At 33.7% G+C, this 18,706-nt stretch overlaps 1 protein-coding gene across 1 annotated transcript in view; it reads right to left on the reverse strand.

Moving 5' to 3' along the window:
• Positions 1 to 14,818: 14,818 nt before the first annotated feature.
• The window catches only part of TMEM207 (transmembrane protein 207), an 18,818-nt gene continuing 14,930 nt past the window's right edge, over positions 14,819 to 18,706 (reverse strand). The window contains exon 5 of the mRNA XM_008585331.1: positions 14,819 to 15,029. Coding sequence (XP_008583553.1) covers positions 14,893 to 15,029 — 137 coding nt within the window. The 3' untranslated portion in view covers positions 14,819 to 14,892. The remainder of the gene's footprint in view (positions 15,030 to 18,706) is intronic.

An 18,706-nucleotide genomic window follows, 5' to 3' on the forward strand; every position in this document is an offset into this window, starting at 1 on the left:
GACCCCAAAAGAAGTGTTTGAAATTTAAAAAGCTAAGAACAATGTGAAATGAGATGATGAAACCCTAGTACATGTATTGATGTTCAGAATGTTGTTTATGACTTCACACAGTATCTCTTTAACAGTATTTTCTAGAGCAATTCCAACCTAATCTTATAATGAATAGCAATTGATTCACCATTAACTCGTGGATATTATTAACTTTTATTGGCATTTAAAAAATAATTTGTAGATCATGTGTACTAGTTGTTTAATTATTATTCTATGTGTTTTAAAACTTAGTTTGTGCTGTACTTTTTTTCTCAACCTTGTTTTTTATTTTTATTTTTATCACCACTTTATTTTGTGATATATTGTCTCTCTGTTCAATTATTTCCCTTTATTCACCAATTTACTAATACAAACTAAGGAGCTTTATTATCAGTGGGATGATTTATAACTTATCATCCAAACTGGTACACTATTAGGACTAAAAGTGTGTACCATTAATAATAGCCAGGATGTTCCTGGGAAAGCATACAATTAACTCAAAGAGTGACATGTACAATTTTTCAATATTTTTCAATTTTGAGCATGACTATGAACTCACTGATTTTCTTTGATTCAATGTGTTTTAATCCAATTCTGATACTCAAATTAGTAAATTTTTGGTCACTGGGGCTTCTTTTAGATAGCTTCTGCATTTTCTTGACATAGCCCTATCAATATTTTTTTTTCAGTAATCTTAATGTTGACATGCTGAAAGTCCTGCATTTTATGTTTATTAGCCATTTGGATATCCTATTTGGTGAATTTCTTGTTCAATTTCTTTGCCATTTTTTCTATTGGGTTGTCTATCTTTTTCTTACTGTTTTGTAGGTATTCGTTACATACTTTTTGAGTCTTTTGTCCAAGATATGTTTGCAAATATCTTTGCCTAGTTTGTGAATTGTATTTTCACTCTATTAATGGTATTTTCTGAAGTTTTTTTTTTAGTGTAGTTCAGTTTATTATTTTTTTCCTTTATGCTTATCATTTTTGTATCCTGATTAAAAATTTTTGTCTACCCAGATTTATGATGCTATTCTCTTCTGGTTTCTACTAAACTGTGTATTTTAGGGGTCCATTATATTTTATTATGTGAAAACTTTAAGTATAACACACATGCAGAAAAGTACACAAATCATAAATGTATAATCTGACAACTTTTTACAAACTAAACACACTATGTAACCAGCATCTAGATGAAGAAACAATACTATGCCAGAACTTCAGAGATTATTTTTCGCACACTTTTTAGGTGATTCCTCTATAGCTTGCATAACCCCAGTTAACTGACACAACTTTAGAAACCACTTTAAGAAAAATAATGAATAAAGGTGATTTCTACACAAGGGATTAGATGGTACAACTTATAGCTTTCTAATTATATTCTTCATCATATAATTTTCTTGTTTTTAGTACTGTGAACTTTAAAAATTTCAAATATACTGGATGAAAATCTAATGACCAATAGCTAGTTCACAAACAAATGTATTATTAAAAACAGTTGATTGACTAGACACACTCATGTGCAAATGTACACACATAAACACTTAAATGATACTTTCTGAGATTAAAATCAAGTAGAGCATTTAGAGTATAATGTTGAAGAGTATTTCTTTTATCTCCAGAGTTTCCTTCCTTTGAATATAGGTTGTATTTCATGGGGGCCTGGGATGTCATACAGACTCAATATTTCATGAATAAATGTTTCTTTTTAAGTACAGTAGGAATTTCTACCACCTACTCAATTTGGCAATCAAATTTGCTGCTCAACTTAAGTATGAACTCAAGTGTTTTTGAATAAATTTATTTTAAAGAAGAAAATGAATGATTTTCATAGGCAGCCTTTAATTTGCAGATGACAGGGTTGTGGGAAAATACATGCCTCCTATGTATACATACCTCCTATGAGTAGATGTATTGGCTTTAACGAACTTCCTATAAGAATAACAATACTTTGTTTAGCATTTTTTTCACAGAAAACTGAACTGAGGTCCTGAAAATAATTCTAAGGTCATTCTTAATTTGGCAATTATTCACACCAGTAAATTTTAAGATAACTGATTTCTTTTTAGTTTCTCTTCATAAGGAAATTAGATAATATATAAAAATACAAAATATAGAAAGAAATAAAAAAGGATGGGGATATTCTAAAAAATTTTCTAATAATGCAAAATATTGTAAAAAATTATAGAAGGGAGAGAATGCTATCTAGATTACTAGCTTATTTATGAAGCAGTTCACCATAGATAGTGACACATACTGATTTAATTATTCACATCCTCTAACTTCATTTCAGCCTCACTTTAAAGAGAAGTAATCACGGAAGTGGGAATCGAAGTACCACACAGTCTCTTAACTAATTCTCCCTATAGAACTAGAAATTCACACACACACACACACACACACACACACACACACACACACACACAGTAATATTCAGGAATGTAACTATTTTCTTCCAAAAGTTTTTTATTTTATTTTATTTTTTTTTTTTATTTTTGTTAAATTTTTATTTTGTCAATATACACTGTATATGATTATTATGGCCCCAAAAGTTTTTTAAAACATAAAAAATTTAGTGATAAGAGAAGCGCTACATTAATGATTTAGAAGTATAAAATAGTAATGATTTAGTCCTAGAATAAATTTTTGAGGTCATTTTGTTTAACTTATTCTACAAAGGTGCTTGTTGTTTCACTTATTTTTAATAACAACATGATAAAAATAATATAAAGGCTTTTCTAAAAATAATGGTGTCATATACAATAATATTATGTCAAGTCTATGAATAATCTGTTGTTAATTAATTTAAAAACACACCATTCTGTGTGCTACATACCAGGTATTTTACGTTTAATAGTAAAATTGAAAGTTGTCTTGGACTCACTCATTACCTTCATTTCCACACCAGCCAAACATTAACTGCTACAGATTTCAACTCATTATACGCCCTCTAAGTCATTCTCTTAGTCCAAGTCATTACCTTCATCCTAGCCTAAATTGTCTTCTCTCTTCTGGATGATTACAACAAACTCGTCTTTACCTTCCTCCAATCCAGGCTTGCCATCTTATTTTTCTGGGTATAAAGTAACAAAACTTGTAATGATTTTTTTTTTCGGCTGGCCATGAGTTGGTCTCTGAGTACCCTTCCTACCTCTCCTTTCCCCACTCTCTCTCTTATTCATCACCTTTCAACCAGACTGCATTTCTTCCTCTACCTCACAGGCCCCATGCTCCTCTTGCCTCTAGCGCTGGAACAGCTTCTCCCTTTGGCAATTTCTCCTGCAACATCCTTCCTATCTCCAGTAACACATCACTTCTTCAGGGAGACTTTCTCTCACTCCCCTCTAGGTGGGTTACCTATTGGTATGTCCCTAACTTCCAAGGGCTCTCTTTTCATCGCCGCCATTGAACTCACTTATGAGCATAGTTTCATGTTCTATAGCTCAATTTCCTGTGACATGGCAAGCTCCAAGAGGCCAAAATATTTTCAGCCATGTGCACTGCTCTATTCCCAGTACCTGGCACAGTGCCTGATGCATAGTAGGCCCTTAACACATATTTTTGAATAATGAGTAAACAAATGGCAATAATCCCCTGGCCTGGAAGAGCTAAACATATATTTCATGTGATTTATTTGTTTGTTGGATTGTTTCTTCCTTTACTCACGAATGCATTTGTGCAGATTTTTGAAAATGCCATCTCTCTGTTTTCAAACAGCAGAAGGCATAGATAGGTTAAAGACATTAAAAACAAGAGTGCAGTAAAATAATTGTTATAATGTGGATATATAGGAAATGCCATTAAAAAGCCATCTCTACGTCTGCTTGTGGAGTCAGGGAATGTTTCACAGAGGAGGAGATACTCAGTTGACTAGAGAAAAACTATAGACATTTTCAAAACAGTAAAGGGAAAGAATTATATGCAAAAAGAAGATACAAGAAGAGATACAATCAAGAGAGAGCAATTAATGTTTTTAAAATTACAAGCAGTTTCATGTTCCCAGAGTATATTTGGGAGAAGGGGACTTCAGTAGTCACAAAGTACAATGAAAACCATGAGAAGATAGCATTTTTTCCTTTTTCCAAGGTAGGAAAATTGAGGTGAGGATACTTGTTAAAAAGCCTTCAATGTCTTCATTGAAAAGTACAACCCAATACACAGATATCCCTCTGTATCTGCGGGGGATTGGTTCCAGGACCCCTACCTATACCAAAATTCGCAGATACTGACATCCCACAGCAGGCCCTGAGGAGCCCCATGTAGCAAAGGTTGACCTTCCAACAACAAACCCCTGTTGTTCAAGGATCAATTGTATTTGCTGCAGTAACTATGTAGCAAAGTGTTTATTAAGCCAGATTTCACCATCACAGAGATAATTCTGATTCCCAAATTAATCTTCTTACCATACCCTCTCCTTTACACTTTAATCTTCTTTCAATTATTTTATTTTGTTTTTTGATTTTGTTTTTATCTCAACATTCTCATGCTGAAGAGTATAGTTCCAAAATCATTGTAAGGGGATAAACTGGGAATTTGGTAGAACATTCATTCCTGGAGCAGGTTTTGCAGCTTTGAGCTCAGAAATAATTGCTGTTAGGTTGATAATGTTGGTCCCTGATATGTATTAGTTAACTGGAAAACAATATTATACACAATCCAGTATTGGTACCCTATGTTTCCATTCAAAAAAGCTGATGATTTAGTCATTTTAAGAATTTTCTGAAATAATATTCATTTGTTTAAAATAGAAAAGGATAAAGAAGAAAACAAACAGATCACACCAATTATCCCAGCACCCAGAATCTCTGTTAACATGGTTAAAAAAAAGCTATACATGCATTAGGTTTTTAAAAATTAACAGTACAGAAATGCAAATATTAAGCAATGTCTTTCTTACCCATCCCCATGATGTTCCCCAACATCCTTCTCCCAAGAGGTGTGCCTAAAACCAATTTTTTGTATCCTTTTAAAGAAAAACTTTCAACTTATGGCATATGTAGATCTTTTGAAAACGTATACCCCATACTGCCACTCCAAATTTTCTCTTTGAAAATAAAATTAGCAATTAAATATTTATTGACTTTTCTCCCTATCACCTCATTCTTCTTAATGTCTGCATAGTTCATGTACATGTTTACTTATTTATCCAAACTGTTCCCTTAAACATCTCCATTGTTCCCAGTTTTTGCTATTATAAGCAAAGTCACGATGAATATCTTTTCTAAACAACTTTTCCTTCTCATATAGCATTATAGCTGTAGAATTGATTTTTGTGTTTACAATCAATGTAAATGCTGAATTCATGTAAATGTGCATTACAATTTTTGATGTGTAGAGCCAAATTGGCCTTAAAAAAATTGTATTAATTTATGTTTCCAGCAACAGTATATAAAAGTGCTTGTATTCCCACAATTTTGCCAGCACAAAATATTAGCAATCTTAAATACTGTTGCCAATCTTATGGGTAAAAATTGTATCACATTGTTGTTTTGATTTGCATTTGTTTAATTAAATTGAGTTCAATTGAGCAAACTTTTCTATATTCACTAGTGGTTTGAACATGTATTTCTGTATTTATTGAAATGGAAATTATAATTTGTTTTGTTTTGTTTTGTTTTAAGCCCATGCCATGTTATATCCCCAATTGCAAAGCTTATATTAATGAGCTTCTTAAAGATTGGCATACTTACTACCAATGATATTTAAAATATTTTTAGGTGGTACATGGAATATTTTTATTTTATAGCCATCTATTTATTTTTATGGGAATTTGAAAAAGATGCCAGTTTTTTTTTATTTATGATATTTAAAGCCTCCATTTAAAATATATTTAAGTTTGAAACCGAGTTGATTTAAAAAAAAAAAAAAACATATTCCTGGTATAGGTACAAACATTCTTTCTAAAAAAAAAAAAAAACATTAAATAAAAATAAGTAAAAATGCTTTCCAGTTTGACTGAAATTTTTTTTTTTCAGTTACTGAATTTTGGTATACAGTGGATTAATCCATGTATTATTCTTACAAAAAAAAAAAACATTAAATAAAAATAAGTAAAAATGCTTTCCAGTTTGACTGAATTTTTTTTTTTTCAGTTACTGAATTTTGGTATACAGTGGATTAATCCATGTATTATTCTTACAATAAAATATACTCTAAGAGAAAGGTAATATAGTTTATTAAATTTTACTGCTAGGATTAGAGTTAGCAAGTATAAAATGAACAAATGCTCAAATTCAACTAATAGGCTTTATCTGGAGCCAAAAAACAAAATAAGAATATTTATTTGATTATTTCGAATGGATCTCAGAAATCATATTATTTCACTCAAAAACTTCATTATATATATATGTTATATATAACAGATAAGGACTTCAGCAATATAGTCACAATACAATTATCACAGTCAATAATATTAACAATTAACAATTCCTTAAAATCAATTTTCATGGTGTCGGCTTTATTACGGTTGTATGAAAAAAGTTCTTTTCAATTGAATTCAAAATTTAAAAACTAAGTGATTCACATTTTAAAGTTGCTACAACTCCTAAGTAAAATATTGTAACTTTAAGTAAAATAAGCATTTTAAAGTAAATTTTTGCTTAAAATACTATAATTGTAAATTCTTTAATCTCGATTTATGTCAAGGTTTGGGGGACTTTTGAACAATGCAAAATACTATAAGGTTTTCGTTGCAAAACTTAGGCTGCCTTCATAAAACTACAGGTTAAATTTTGTTGACCATAATTAGAGGGAAAAACAAAATTGGAGTTGAAAAGGAAAATGGACGTAAAAAGCAAGTAAAAGGGATGCTTTTGTGATAAAGCCTTATACAAATAAAGGGAGATGAAGGAAAGTAGACATGGACCCTTTAATTGTCATCCTGTGTCTGCTGGGGAGGGACTGGATGTAGGTGGAAAACTGGGAGGATGGCTGAAATCATCAAATTTTTTTGGTGTTTTCCCAATTAAGTTGTGAAGGCAAAGCTAAACCTACGTATCCCAGGTAGTTAGGGTAAGAGGTTCAGAAACGCCATAGTAGCAAAAGGTAATTTTCTTTTTGCTCATTAAAATAAATGTTACACAATGCCTTTGTTTCCTAAAGCTATTGAATGGGAGGTATTGATTAGGGTAAGAAGTCAGGACTCAATTTATAGGTGGGAAAGTGTTCAAATTTGTAAATAGAAACTAAATAAACTGAGTTAATATGGCAGAAAGTGAAGCAGTTAATAAACCTTGCTGAAAACAGACAAAATAAAAATGGGAAAACAAAAAAAATTACAGTTTGGGGGAACAAAAATGGGGAAGCTAAAAGCACAGGGGAGACTTAATCACATGAATTAATGTTTCATTAATGTTTCAGTAATGGCTATTCTGAGAGTATGATAATTCTTGTTGCCTTTGCAATGAAATCCCTTCTAATGCTAATAAAATTATAATACAAATAAATATATATACATATACACACATATATTAAACAAATTCTCTTCCAAAGCCTTATATGGTTTAATGTTAATTGCAAACATGTATGACTCAAAAGCCTGCAGTTACACACTCACCCTTTTTATGACCATTATTGTTATCTGACCTGAGTGTGCCCCTTGGGTGGCTGCCCCTTTGCTTTTAGCAGCTTATGAAAGTATTCCTTTCAACTGAATATTCTCCCTAAAGAAAAAAAAAAAAAATCCTTATATTTCCAAAGATGCTTGGCCTTCCAGCAATGGTTCAGCACTCTCAAGAGATTGGCATCCCATTTCTTCTACCGGCTCTCCTCATATAGTATTAATATGGTCGCAGGTGGTAAGCATTCCACAGGATATCAGGTAAGCATACAATTGTCCACTGATTATTTCTAATAAATCCCTAGGCTTTCTTATTTTGTGTCCCTCAACACCCTTCAAGAAGATAATAGCTCCAGCCTTGCTAAATGTAAAAGACAATTCGTCAGTGGTGCTTAAGACTCCTTAATATTATAAATTTACCTAGATTTAGATACATAAAAGAATAATCTGAATTGGCAGGTAACTTCATTTTGCATGGTCAGTTCTTCTATTCAATGGAGAAACAGAAACCTTGGCTATTTATTAAACATAAAGAGAGACGTTATATTAATTACTACAGAAAGGGAAGTTATATTAGTTTTGCTTATTACATACCATAAACAGATTTTCCAAACAGATTTTCCATGTTTGTTTCTCCCCAACAAACATGATAATAAATTGAGCAACCTACATTCATTGAAAATTTCAATAGTTTTGAGCAATTACCATTTTTCATCTTAATAATGTAAAAATCTGGCATCTTTATTGATATATTATTTTTCACATGAATAAGATCATAGGTATAGACTGGCATAATTTTAGAGGGGGAAAAATAACTATTTCCCAAAAGCACAAGTATAAATTACATTTTATTTATCACCAAATAATTTCATTATGTAAGGGGGCACTACTTTTATTTCATTTTCCCAGAACAATAGTAAAATAACATAAAAATGATACCATTTTGCCAGGATCTAATATAGAAAAATAAAATGCCTACATGAAGTTACTTTGTACAAAATCACAAAGCAGAATGAATTTAAAAGTAAGATTCCTTTGATAGTATATTCTACTCCCTGTCTTTGTTCTGATTTTTTTTTTATATATCATTCTGTATTGAGTGTGAGGTCTTATAGCCAACACATTTTCATTGTCTCATTTTCTCTTACACAATTCTGAAGTATTTCAATTTTGCATTAAATATAATATTCTGGGTGAGTTTCATTTCATTGTCCACATGAATACTATTCAGTCCTATCACTATTTCATTTCCGTGGAAGATATTGAATTTTGAAGTTGTCTTTTATAAAAGTTGTACTCCTGACACAAATGAAACAAATTTGGAACTATGTAGCTGAAAATTAAAGGAGAATTTCTCGCCAGGTAAAAAGGAAATAGGCTAGACCCACAGTGTCAGTGGTGTAGATACTGCATACTACGTGGGCACCATATGCGCAAATTAGTTTGCCTTTGCAGGCAACTCAGTCTCAAAGGTCTCATCCTCACAAGGTGGAGTATATTTCAAATTTTCTAGAGTCTTCTGATGGCAGGCATCTCTCCTGATACTCAGTTTCATTGTAAGCAATATGAGCTAAAGTACCAGATATTTCTTTGAAAATTTGAACATCAGTGTTATTCTGTTCTGCAAGGGTCTGTCAAAAATCTGATAAAGTAACCCAGCTTCATCGTTTCATTTAGCCATTAAATCAAATCTAACTAATGGCCTGGAATCATAGACAGGCTTTTATGCCCTCTGGTGGATGCTCAAAGAAAGAGCCATACCTTTTAGCAATAAGAAAAACCTCTTTTAAAAAATGAACACTTTTTAACAAGGGAAGGGAAAAAAATATAGTTTTATTAGAATTAAGATCTGAGACACCGAGTTTAAATAGAATTTTAAAGACCTATCAAAGAACTAAGACATAGGCAAAGGTTTTCAGAGATAGATAACAAAAAAGGAACACAGATATATCTTACATTTCTTTTTTATTTTATTTTTTGACGGCTGGCTGGTAGTGGGATCTGAACCCTTGACCTTGGTGCTATAACACCACGCTTTAACCAACTGAGCTAACCAGCCAGCCCTTAAATTTTGTTTTTAAGTGTCATGATAATCATAAAAGTCAAATTAGTATTATTATTTTATTATTCACAGTAGTTTTCAGTGGATCCTAAAGAGTACTTGCTACAGAACTTTCAGTCTCTGTCTGGAGGTCAGAGCAATTTCTATTAACCATGTGCTATTCCAAAGAAAAACTGGTGAAAACTCCAGTATTTTCAAAAATACTAACAACGTTTGTTGCAGAAATATCTCCAGAACCTTGCACAATACTTAATACAGTCGTTATTTTTTAGACATTAAATGAAAATGGTAATCTGTGATATTTGTTAAGAGAATGTTGTCAGAAAAGTTTCTGTGAAAATAAACTTTTTCTGCGAGGCCTACCCACATGTCTACATCCTATTCCAAACTTCCTGCCCCACCCCCCAAAATAAACCAACCAACCACACACCAAGCAGGTTCTTTGATTAGACTTGCACTGATGTATAAATGCCAAGTCTCTTAAAAATAAATTCTGGTTGCTTTTCTTCTGACTTTCACTAATGTCTTAGGCAAAATCCAACTGCTAAATTATTAGCCCTGTTTCTAGATGTGCTTACACTTTTCTAGGTGTTAATTATAACCACCGTCTGCTCTGTAAATGAACTGGGTTTTAACAGACTAGTTCATAAGGTACAAACAAAAACTCTTATCTTAGAGTTACTTATTTGAGATAAAAGTAATTATAACCCATATTGTCTGATCTTTATTTTCATTACCACTTTTGAAGTTAGAGGATCATAGTGGAAAAATACTGGGAATAGGAATTGAAAGATCAGAATACCTAGTCTTTCTGCAGTTTTGCCTCTCACACTCATCAGCTATGTACTTACTTTGGGCAAGTCAAACACTCTCACAGAGTCTACATTGTCTCATCTGTTAAATAAAGACAGTAAGATATGTGTGTGCTTGTGTGTGTGTATATATATAAATATATATATATATATATAGTGCGTGTGTGTCTATTTATTAAAATGGAAATTTATTGAAGTTTTCAACTATAAAAGTAATATATACACATTAAAATCCAGAAATATGTAAAAAATAAAATCACCTGTAGTCCCATTACTAATGACATTTATTTTTAACGTTTGTATTTCCTTATAGTATGACTTCTTTTGTTGGCTTGCAATTGCAGGCTATAACTTTGCCAGCCATATACCTGTTTAATTTTATATTTCGTTTTATTAAAGTAACACATGTGTTTAGTTTTAGAAGTCAGATAGTATGATAGACTCATGATAAAATCAGTACTTTTCTGCTCTACCTTATCCTATACAGCATTACCTCCATGTCCTATTTCTTGAGAGAATAATTTTCAACTCTTTTGGTGTTTTCTTTTAGATATTTATAACCTAATCTCTAAATAATATGCTTTACCACCATGTGATTTTTTCCTTTAATTTAAGGTACTATTAATTGCCTTTCCACAATCTGAGATTAGGATTTAGGTTTCTTATTGTATCTTGCCACACTTTCCCTCTGCCTAGCTTGTCAATATGAATAATTCACATTTTAAAACTATTAATCCAACAATTTTAATTCATTTAAACTGTTCCTTACATTATTTATAGCTTAACCATTTTTTAATTTAACTTTTTCAATGCATTTAATAATTGCCTTGTTTTTTCACTTCATTTTTCTTTTATCTATCATTAATTTATCATCACATTTACATTAATTATTTTTCTTTAATCACGCTTCTAATCCTTCTGTCATGTTCAAATTGGAACTGGTTCTTGTCTAGGCTGCTGCAATGTAATCTTCCCCTTCATTAACTTCATCATTTTCAGAATTCTCTACACCTCTCCTGCCTCTCATTCGTGGGCATTTCTGGATTGCCACAGCGTGGATGTGTGTAATTACTCTCAATTTCTTCCCTGAAGACACTTAGCAAAGTGGAGAAACTCAAAACCCCAGTCAGTTATGACGACCATCTGTGTTCATCTCATTCATCTTTCCAGGCACTAAAATATTATAGCTAACTTGCTTCTGTCATCTTCTTACAACTGTCTTTGTTCTTGTGAATGAGAACATTGTTATTCCTGTGCTGTAATCTCAGTGGGTTTTTAGAGGGAATAGATGTGTGTAACTGGAAGTTAAGAATAGCCAGGTCTCAAAATTATCGTGAGAACAAAACCTGAGAGTGTATATGAAATCAGTGTGTGCATCATAAAGCCCTACACACATATCAGGGACTAATACAGTACATCAATATGAGTTTCTTCAGACCTCTTTCATCAGTGAATACAAGTGAGATTATGTTAATAGCACTAAGTCCCTGGCTTTTACCCACACCCACTTTCATTACCCTCATCCCCATCAAACTTTCATCCACTTATTTTGGGGAATTACCAGAACTAGGGAACATTACTTACAAAATTTGTTTAAATACAAAGTTTCAGGCAAGCGGCTTTGGACCCTCAGGGTATAAATCAGTGGACTGGACAACAATCTCTACTTACGGATTTCCATTCTAGCAATAGAAGAGGAACACCAGATTACAAATATAATTCAGCTGTGTAGTGTAATAGAAGCTAAGTGCTCAGGAAAAAAGAAAAGTGTACCTGGGATAAAGGGTTGGCAGATGCTGCAGTTTAAATTAATTAGGGTGGGCCTCATTGAGAAGGTGACTTTTGAACAAAGACTTAAAGGAGGTGAGAGAATGAAACAATGTTGGTATATGGGGGAACAGTGTTAAAGATAAAAGGAATAGCAAGTGCTAAGGCCTTAAAGGGCAAATGGTGGTAGAATACTATCTGGTAAGTTTGAGGACAGTGTTTCTGGAGCAAATGAGTAAAGGGGAGAGTCATTATAAAAAAGGCCTGAAAGGGGTACAGATCATTTAGGGCCACATGTCAAGGACTTTGGCATATCCTCTGACTGAGGGGAGTGCCATTAGAGTGTAGGTAAGGAACATGATACTTCTTATATTGTAAAAAGATTACAAATCAAAAGATGCTCCACATCATATATCATCAGGGAAATGCAAATTAAAACAACAATGAGATACCACTACATGCCTATTAAAATGGAGAAAATCCAGAACATTGACAGCACCAAATGCTGGTGAGGATGTGGAGCAAGAGGAACTCTCATTCATTGCTAGTGAAACTGTAAAATGGTACAGCCACTTTGGAAGATGTTTGGTGGTTTCTTACAAAACTAAACATATGATCCAACAATTATGTTCTTGGTTTTTACCCAAAGGAGTTAAAAAAGTATATCCACACAAAAACCTGCACATGGATGTTTACAGCAGCTTTATTCATAATTGCTGAAATTTGGAAGCAACCAAGATGCCCTTCAGTAGGTGAAAGGTTAAGTAATCTGAAGAGCCTACATACTGTATGATCCCAGCTATATTACATTCTGGAAAAGCCAAAACTACAGAGACAGTGAAAAGATCAGTGGTTACTAGGAGTTGATAAGGGAGGGAGGAATGGATAGGAAGAGCACAGAGGATTTTTAGGGGCAGCGAAACTACTCTGTATGATACTATAGTGGTGGGTACATGTCATTATGAATCTGTCAAACCCATAGAATGTACAACACCAAGAGTGAACCCTAGAATAACTACAGACTTTGGGTGATAATATTGTGTCATTGTAGGTTCATCCATTGTAACAAATGCACCACCCTGGTGGAGGATGTTGATAATGAAGGAGGTTATACATGTGTGAGGACAGGAGGTACATGGGAAATGTCTGTACCTTTTGCCCAATATTGCTGTGAGCCTAAAACTGCTCTAAAAATAGTTTTTTGGTTTTTTTTTTAAGTATTACTCTAGCTACTGTATTGTAAATAGAATATAGGAGGACAAAGATGGCAGCAAACGGACCAGTTTAGATGCTTTTGCAGCAGTCTGGGAAAGGATTGACCACAAGTGGCTCATACCAGAGATGTGGTAGGTAGAAACTGTTTAGAATTTAGATATATTTTGAATGTAGAGTCAATGAGATTTCCTGACAAAATGGATGTAGGAAGTAACACAGAGAGGACTCAAGGATGACTGCAGGTTTTTTGGCAAGAGAAACAGGAAGGTTGCGGTTACCATTAACTGAGACAGGAAAGGTCTGGATAAAACAGATTTAGGAAAAGAAGATTAGGAGATAAGTTTGGTCAAGATAAACTTGAGATATCAATTGACAACCAAGTGAGATATCAATTGTTTTGTTCGACAAATTTGTTAACAGAAGACCATGTGGCATGTGCCATGGATTTCTTTTTTTGTGCCTCCCTCCCTCCGCCACTAATGGCCGCTGTTCAAATGCCACTTAAAGATGTCACTGCTACTTCTGCAGTCAGAGTCCTCAATGAGAACACTGGTATCTATGCCAAAGGTTCCTACTACAGTGCTGTGATAAATGACAAGCCTTGAGGCACCAGAGAAAGGCTGAGGGCACTGGAGTCTGCATTTACCATGTAAAATGGGAACCTCTTTCTCCCTCCCTGTTGGCATCACACATGGTCCATGTCTTAAGCAGTGTCTCTCAGCTTCTGTCTACACTCTCTCCCTCCCCAGGCAGAGGCACAAAACTTCTTGGGCTGAGACTTGGAATCTTTTTCTTCTCCTCTTTCTTTATCCTTCACCCTCCAACTCCAAACTTCCCTTCTTCCTACTCCCTCCCCTCACTCTAATTCAAATATTCTCCTTCTGGTTCTGGGTCTGGACATGTCTTAATCTCTGCTTGGGCCATTGTTAAATTATGACCATTTTTATTGACTCCATACTAGGGAGAGGTCAGACTAAGATGGAGATACCGAGGCAGAGAATGGTGTGATCTGTACAGCAGTGGAATCTTAAACTTAATGGAGACTACTCCTAGCACCTAATTACTGCCTGTCTGGGTACTAATGAAGAAACATGAACTTTGTTGTGGAGCATGAAAGTATAGCACTGCAGTGATACATCAAGGATCCATTAATTCACTATTCAAACATTTCCTTGAACAAAATTCTTTGCCTGCAGCCTTTCTTTTGTCTATTTGTCTTTTATTTATTTATTTTTTCAGGCTATATCAATAGCTCTCCAGGAATTTTCATTAGTTGAGAGAATTGTTACTAAATCTGAAGTTTCTGGAATTACAAAATTTCTAATACTTTCAATTTTCAGACTATATCAATAGCTGTCCAGGAATTTTCATTAATTGAGAGAATTGTTACTAAATCTGAAGTTTCTGGAATTACAAAATTTCTAATACTTTCAATTGATGATCCAGACCTAAAATCTGTTTGTTTTTAGAATTTCTTCATAGGGAGGTGGCAGACCTAAAGTGCCAAAACATGGAACAGGATACAGCTCAGGGTTTTGAATTTGAAGGTGAATTCCAGCAGTTGGACTCACAGCTGCTTCTGTCCCTGGAAAGAGAAAGATGGAGACTTATAATCTTTCTAGTCAGCATAAAACAGAAGTACATGAACCGCTTGATAAAATCTGGCATTTCTCAGATCACTGGAGCAACAGAAAATTATTTGTACCCCTGAGAAAAAATTTACAACCATCTTACTCTCTGCATTGAAAATTTGGTCACTATAGCAGAAAATCTGCTCACGTCAACTGACTCTACCATCATTGATCAACCCATCAGAAAGCATTTACAATTTAGCAGCTGAAACTGGAACAAATACCTTCTTTTGCAAATCACAAGACAGTATTCCTCTAAACACTAACGGCATTTTAGTTAACGCTCCCATCATGGGAAATGTCAGTCCCACTAGAAACATTAAAATATCACTTTCTAAGCTTCATTATCTTATGTTTATGCTTGCAAACTGCAACTAATGCATATAATTACTTTAAACATTTCTCTGTAATACATAATTAAAATGTTAAGCTAAATGGAAAGTTTTCATTTAAAGTATACACAAACAATAAAGAAGAGACATACCAAAAAGTTTAAAAATTCTTTGAAATCAAAGTTCTTTACTTCTAAATTATGTACAATACAAGGCATTAAACATTTAAAACAAGAATCCTCTTCCACAAACGCATCACCTTGAGAAACGATGCACTTATTACAATAGCTCTTTTGGACATCTATTAGTATTTCCTTGAGACTGTTTAGAGTCACACAGGAAATCAATAGTAATATTTTATAGCCATCTCTGTCTTTATATATATGTTTATTCACTTGGATCTTTACCTGCCTTTGAATGGCTTTGATTGTTTCTTCCCCAAACAGCCATAAATTCACCTTTAAACTAGGCCTTTGAACTAAATCTAGCCCTTTGACTGTTTTTGTGTATTACATGTAATTGGAACACAGCCATGCCCATTCATTCACACATTGTCTGTGGTTGCTTTTGCACTATGAGGATGACAATGGTGAGCAGTTCCCACAGAAACGATGTGGCTTACAAAGCCAAAAATATTTTCTGTCTGGCCCTTAACAGAAAAAGTTTGCTGACCTTCCTTAAAGAATTAAAATTTGATACCAATGAGGAAATTCCAAAAGACATGCCACAATGGTCAAAAGAATTCAAATAGTAGTTACATATTAGGCATTAGCTGCATAATCCATATGTAGATTACTCAGAATGATTACTTTGGAGTGGGTAATGTTAATTTAACAACACAGATTTTCATACATTTGAATTTGCTTTATTCCTTATCTCACTAGTTCTCAAAGTATAATAATTCAAATATTAATATAATATGTGAAAGGTAGAACCATATTTAGAATATAAGCTCTACCTCCTCATTTAGCACTTTTCTTAGAAAGTTATTTACTTATTGAGTATGCTACTCCCAGGCTATTACATTATATTTCTTTACCTCAGTTTTCTCTTATACAATAAAATAATAATAATAATAATAGTATCAAACTTTATAAAAGCAAGCCAAATTAGTATAAAGTGCTTAAACCAGGGCCTGGCACAAAGTACTCATTCAAGATTATTATTACTACTACTACTATATGTTAAGAAGTGTAATATGCCAGAAATATGCATGCATTTTTATTTACAATATTATTTCCCAATCTATCGTATTTTCATGTTTAGATGATTTAATCATTATCATTATTAGTTATAACACAGAAATAATTAAATAAAAAATACCGTGGAGTTAAAGAGCTTTTTTCAGTTCATAAGTTTAGGCTGACATCAACTAAGTCTGTGGGACTTGATTAAACAGAGTTAACATTGGAAAAATGTACTTTGCCCCAGTAATTCTCTTCATTGTGAATACTGGTTATTTTCCTGGTGAACTGCTCCTGTTATATTCGATACAAAGTCAGTGGAAACTTAGCTATCTTTCTGCCAGGAAATGTTCAATCAGATTGACTCAACACATTTATTATTTGTTCCAATTTATTTCTACTGCTGCTATTATCAATATTGTGCTCTAGGCATTAGGATCTTGACAATTGCTCTCTGTGGTAGGAAAGTTTTATTATCTTCTTGCTGCAAATTTGGCCATTTCTCTTAAACTTGTTATGAAAACCTCAAGGCATCTGTTTCATAAACAGAACTAAGCCAAAGTGTTCAGAAAGCTTTTGAAAATCGAACATATATTACATCTGTTTTCAATTCTTTTGGAAGCATGTTTACACACAAGAGGCATCTGTTTCATAAACAGAACTAAGCCAAAGTGTTCAGAAAGCTTTGAAAATCGAACATATATTACATCTGTTTTCAATTCTTTTGGAAGCATGTTTACACACAATATCATTTGATTGGGGAAGGAGGGGAGCATTATTTTTATCTTTAGACAAATTAAGATCTTGACAGAACTCAGTTACAAATGCCTAGAAAAATCCTACTTACCAGAACTGCTAGCTTAGGTATTAGAGTTTACTGTTTAATTCTGTAAAACTAAGACACTTGCTGCTGAATTTTATTATTAAGAATCATTCCAGTGGACTTGACTTATTTTACTTGTCCTTTCTACCTCTTTTTTCTCTTTTCTTTTCTTTGTCTTATCCCTTTCTCTTATACTGGAGTGGCTAAAAGCACTGAATTTGAGTCACAGTTCTACCATCTACTAACTACGTTGCTTAATCTCCAAGTTCCTTCATTTCTTCATCTGTAGATTGTTAAGAGCCAACCCCTCATAGAGTTGTAGAAAAAAACTAACTGAGATTAGAAATGTCAAGTGTCAGCACAGGGCATGGCTCATGGTACATGCTCAATGGTAGGCATTACTATTAACACGGCCTTTCATAAAAGTATCAGTGAAACACTCCCTCTTTACTTACCTAGAACAAGTCATGGAACATTTACATGTAGTACATAAAACACAGGAAAATGACATTTCTAAAGGACCCCAAAATAAAAGACAGAATACGAGGAGACAGGGAAGAGAAAGGAACAGAGCGCATAAGGCTCTTGCTCATCTCTCCCCAGCCCTCCCTCCCCTCCCCGTTCAGAGCGCTCACGTTTAATCACTGCTGGAAGAACAGTATTTCTACTTTTTTTTTTTTTCCAGAAATCAGAAAAGGGAAGATTATCACTGAAATTGCAGAGGAAATGGGATCAGAGAGATTGTACAGTTGAAGGGCAACATTACCAGGGAGATGGGCCCTGAGGAGAAGCTAAGCCAAGATGAGCGTGTGTGTGTGTGTGTGTGTGTGTGTGTGTGGGTGGGTGGGTGTCTGCAGGCCCTCACCTCCATGGAAGACTCAGGGAAGGCACAGAGCCTTGTCAGGGAGCCTTCTCAGGGCTAAGGGGACCCACTCCGGTCCACAGACCACATGGGAAGAAATCAAAGGAACCCTTATGCAGATTTTATAGTAACTTATTATTTTTAGTTAAAAACATGAACAATGGTGGGGTTCTCTCCTCTGCTCCCAAATTCTCTCTTTTCTAGTGAACATTGTATTGCTTTTCTTCCTCAAGCCCTATGTGTCCTTCTCTCACCTCCCAAACCTCAAACCTGTTTCCCTTCATTATCTTTAAGTGTCTTACCTCCTTATTAATATGAGCTTTTATTCAGCTTCATAACCTTATTTTCAATGAACTAAAATAAAACAATTTTTTGTTTTTAATAAACTTTAAAACTCCTCTGATATTACTTGCTTTTCAAATACAAATTT

The sequence above is a fragment of the Galeopterus variegatus genome, unplaced genomic scaffold (genome assembly GCF_000696425.1).
Source record: "Galeopterus variegatus unplaced genomic scaffold, G_variegatus-3.0.2 Scaffold3521, whole genome shotgun sequence".
In the NCBI taxonomy this organism is placed as follows: domain Eukaryota; kingdom Metazoa; phylum Chordata; class Mammalia; order Dermoptera; family Cynocephalidae; genus Galeopterus; species Galeopterus variegatus.